This window comes from Penaeus monodon, chromosome 7, assembly GCF_015228065.2.
Source record: "Penaeus monodon isolate SGIC_2016 chromosome 7, NSTDA_Pmon_1, whole genome shotgun sequence".
Lineage (NCBI taxonomy): Eukaryota > Metazoa > Arthropoda > Malacostraca > Decapoda > Penaeidae > Penaeus > Penaeus monodon.
In genome coordinates this window covers 3,888,217-3,892,847 of record NC_051392.1, presented here as the reverse complement: position 1 = coordinate 3,892,847, position 4,631 = coordinate 3,888,217, and the positions used below count along the sequence as shown (strand labels likewise).

The window sequence follows — 4,631 nt, the reverse complement described above, 5'->3', positions numbered from 1 at the left end:
TGGTGATAGTGGTGATGGAGGGTTGGTGTTGTTGGTGAGGTTGGGTTGAGGGTGATGATGGTGAAGAGGATTGGTTGAAAGTGATGGTGGTGAGGAGGGGTTGGTGGTGATGATAGGGATGAAGATGATGGGGACTGGTTGGTGGTGATGAGGATGATGAGGATGGCTTTGGTGGTGATGCTGGTGATGAAGATGGATTGAGGGTGATGATGGTAACATAATAATAAAAAAAAAATACAAGCTAAATAATAAAAAAATAATGATAAATAATAATAAATAATAATAATAATAAAAAAATAATAATAATAACAAATAAAAAAGCAATAATAAAACAATCACAAATCAAAAACAATACAATCAAAAAACAATACCTGGACCGGATTCCTTCCACGCAGATCCTGGAGCGAGAGACAGCCGCCGTCCGCCAGTGGCTGGAGACGAACCGCACTTTCCACGTCATGAGGGACCACCACAACCACTGCGCCTACGTCATGGGGGGGATGTGGGGCATGCGGATGGATATTGTGGATAGGAAGAGGGAAGAAGGAGGAGGAGGAGGTGGAAAGGAAGGAGGAGGAGGAGGAAAGGAAGGAGGAGGAGGTGGAAAGGGGGAAGGAGGAGGTGGAGAGGATGGAGAAGGAGGAGGAAGTGGCAAAGGGAAGGACGAGGGAGATAAGAGTGACAGAAAAGACAAAGGAAGAGGAGGAGGAGATAAAGAAGGAGGAGACGGAGGAGGTACAGAGGCCCTTTCCTACAGCAGGGCCTCCTTCGTCGACGCCAGAAATGCCCTCATGGAAAAGGGTTCGACGCGCCATAAGGATGAGAATGACCAAGGAGTATTGGCTGTGAGTTTTAGGAGTTATTATTATTTCAGAGATTAATTTTTGTTGTATTTGATTTATCTATTCATCATCCTTAATCATCAATCATCATCATCGTCATCATCATCATCTTAATCATCATCATCATCATCATCATCATCATCATCATCATCGTCATCATCATCATCATCATCATCATCATCATCATCATCATCATCATCATCATCATCATCATCATCATCATCATCTTCATTATCATAATCATCATCATCGTCATCATCGTCATCATCATCATCATCATAATCATAATCATCTTCATTATCATCATCATCATCATACTAAAGTGAGTTGTGAGTGCCACGTTTTGATGCCGTTATATACGGGTAATGATGATAGTATTATCGTACGTATATTGTGATAATCATATGATTATATTACGTATACTGCCTTTCAAGTAATATAATCATATAACCAGAATATACATAAGACTATCATCATAACCCGCATATAACGGCACCACAACATGCCACTCCCAACTCGCTTCATTATCACAACGCAAAACGTCTCCCTTCTACAGATCGTGCTATGGAACAGGTTTAAGGCTGACCTCATTACCCACAGTAGCTTCTGTTGCGAGAAATTTCCCGAGGGTTTCACCCCCTTTCCGACACAGCGCGTGGGACGGTCGTTTGTGGGAAATAAAGAGTAAGTAACACACAAAAAAAAATGTGGCATGAACTGCATTCATGTTGACAGTTTTAAAAAAAAAAGGTATGAATGAGAATGAATAGCTTTACAATAAAATTTGAAAAATGTTATGAATGAAAATGGATAACTTCACAACAAATTTAGAAAAAAAAAGTTATGAATTAGAGTGAATATCTTCACAATAAATTTAGAGAAAAGGTATGAATGAGAATGAATATTTTCACAATACAAAAGCTGTACCTGACCGGTTTCGGATATAATCGAAACCGGTTAAATACATCTTTTGCATTGTGAAGATATTCATGTATATGATATGTTAGGTATGTCTAATTATTATTATTATTTTTTACTAATGTGGTTGTTTTTATTAGTGTCTGCATTGTTAAAACTCTTATCATCTGTATCATAAGCGTGATCACTATAATTATCATTATCATAATCGTCATCTTTATAATTATCATTGTCATCGGCATCGTCATCATCGTCGCAATCACCATCACCATCACCACCATCCTCCTCCTCCTCCTCATCATCATCATCATCATCATCGTCATCATCATCATCCTCATCATCATCCTCATCCTTATCCTCCTCCTCCTCATCATCATCACCATCTTTATCATCTTGATTACTATAATCATGCGCATTATAATTACCAATATCATCATCACGATTATTACCATCCTTGTTATTATTAACTTTATAATTATCATTATTATTACCATTAGGATCATCATCAACTTTACAATTTTCAACACCACCGTCATTATCACTTAGTTTCGCGTCGATCTAGTTCTACTTATGCGATTTGAATTAAATTTTCAAACATCTGCGTCTTTTAAGTATATCAGAAAACATTATGTACCTGATGCGTTAGCGAAGATATCAACATCACTGATTTTTTCGTAATTAAATATTTACACTCCGACCTGAAATTTTCCTTACCATTAGTGTTAATATTATTTTTTGCATCATCGCCATCATTGCTCTGATCATATTCATCATTCGTGATCACCATCATGAATATTATAACCTCAACGTTTTACTAATGAACTCCCAAAATAACACAAAAAGAAATGAATAAAAAAAAAAAATCCGCATTAAATCAAGGTCCACAATTCGACCATTACTGTCAATTAGCTTTTCAGAAATCGCTGTTTTGTTAGGAATTAGTGGTTAGGAATTAATAGTTATTCGCGTGTACTTAGCTGAAAACAATCATTAATTAAGAGCAAGAAAAATACTGGACGATTTCCTTCTTTCAAGTAAATAGCGTTGGTTTCCAATTAGACATAAATGTTAAAAACTGTTAAAAACACTGTATAATAAGTGATCATTGTTTAAACTAACTGTTCAGGTTAATGTTAATAGCTGTTAAGAATTACATTTTTTAAAAAGGTTTGCAACTCTAAGTGACTTAACAAAGCAATCTGTGTAATCGCCAGCGAACCAAAATGGCACTGACAGCCACAGGGCCGGGATAAGGGAAAAGGTGCCGCCCATGAACACTACTCCTGACCTTTCCAGTTCTGTTCCTTCGGCAATTCCTTTTTTTTGGGGGGGCTTATCTAGTGGCTAGTTCTAGTTCTTTAAAGGGTACCCTGTTGAATGTTTGATATTTCCCTTTGGACCTTTAATATCGTCTCTTGGGCCCTTTAAATGGCGTGTCTTTGGCCCTTTAAATGGCGTGTCTTTGGCCCTTTAAATGGCGTGTCTTTGGCCCTTTAAATGGCGTGTCTTTGGCCCTTTAAATGGCGTGTCTTGGGCCCTTTAAAAGGCGTGTCTTTGGCCCTTTAAATGGCGTGACTTTGGTCTTTTAAAGGATGTCTCTTTGGCCCTTTAAATGGCGTCTCTTTGGCCCTTTAAATGGCATCTCTCTAGCCCTTGAAATATAACCCATTTGGCCCCTTTAACGGGTGCCTCATCTGCCCTTCAATTGGTCCTCTTAAGTGGTCCTCCAGTGGTGCATGTTTGGCCCTTTGAGTGGTATCCCTTTGCCCTTATGATGGCCTCCTTTGGCCCTCCCAGTGGTGCCACTTCGGCGGGTCTCAGATGCTCCATAAATGTTTTGTTTGTGGTCATAAGTCTAGTGAGGGTTTATGAAGCACAGAATCTCTCTCTTTCTCTCTCTTTCTTTCTCTCTCTTCTCTTTCTTTCTCTCTCTCTCTCTTTCTTTCTTTCTTTCATCTCTCTCTCTCTCTCTCTCTCTCTCTCTCTCTCTCTCTCTCTCTCTCTCTCTCTCTCTCTCTCTCTCTCTCTCTCTCTCTCTCTCTCTCTCTCTCTCGTATATATATATATATATATATATATATATATATATATTATATATATATATATATATATATATATATATATATATATGTGTGTGTGTGTGTGTGTGTGTGTGTGTGTGTGTGTGTGTGTGTGTGTGTGTGTGTGTGTATAATAATAATAATAATAGTGATAGTAATAATAATAATAATAATAATAATAATAATAATAATAATAATAATAGTAATAATAATATAAAACCAATAATAAATAATAATAACAATAATAATAATAATAATAGTAAACTTACATCTATCTCTATACATACATTTTTATCTATCTATCTATCCATCTATATATCTATCAACACACACACACACACACCCTGTTACTATTTCCTCCCCCAAACACCTGTCACAAATAAACACATCTGCTCCGTTCCTCCCCCCCCCCAGCTACAGCAAGCATCCCGAGAGCTTTCAAGTGAGATTCGCGTGTCCGAAAGCATGTCGTCATCCAGATCACATAGACTGGGAATTCTGCTGAGCGAAACCTTCAGGGTGTTGTGTTAAGTGTAATGAAGCTTGTTAATTGCATAGTGTTAGTGGTGTGTGTGTATTAGTAAAGATTGTTGTGAGTTGCTGTTTTTTTTTTTGTGTTTGAAGTCCTGTTTAAAAACAATTGATGATATTAGCACGGAAACATGATTATAAAATATATATATATATTTTGTATACATTACTATTACATTAATAATGATTAAAAAAAAGTTATTGTAAAACAGCCGACTGTGATGAAATGATGAGATAGTAATGACTGGAATGATAATAAAAAATGACAATGACAATGTCA

At 37.0% G+C, this 4,631-nt stretch overlaps 1 protein-coding gene across 3 annotated transcripts in view; it reads left to right on the top strand.

Moving 5' to 3' along the window:
• The window catches only part of LOC119574966, a 9,670-nt gene extending 5,244 nt beyond the window's left edge, over positions 1-4,426 (top strand). For all 3 annotated transcript variants that reach the window (XM_037922265.1, XM_037922263.1, XM_037922264.1), the window contains 3 exons: positions 396-845; positions 1,399-1,526; positions 4,235-4,426. In XM_037922265.1, the coding sequence (XP_037778193.1) occupies positions 396-845; positions 1,399-1,526; positions 4,235-4,325 (669 nt within the window). In that variant the 3' untranslated portion in view covers positions 4,326-4,426. The remainder of the gene's footprint in view (positions 1-395; positions 846-1,398; positions 1,527-4,234) is intronic.
• Positions 4,427-4,631: the final 205 nt, after the last annotated feature.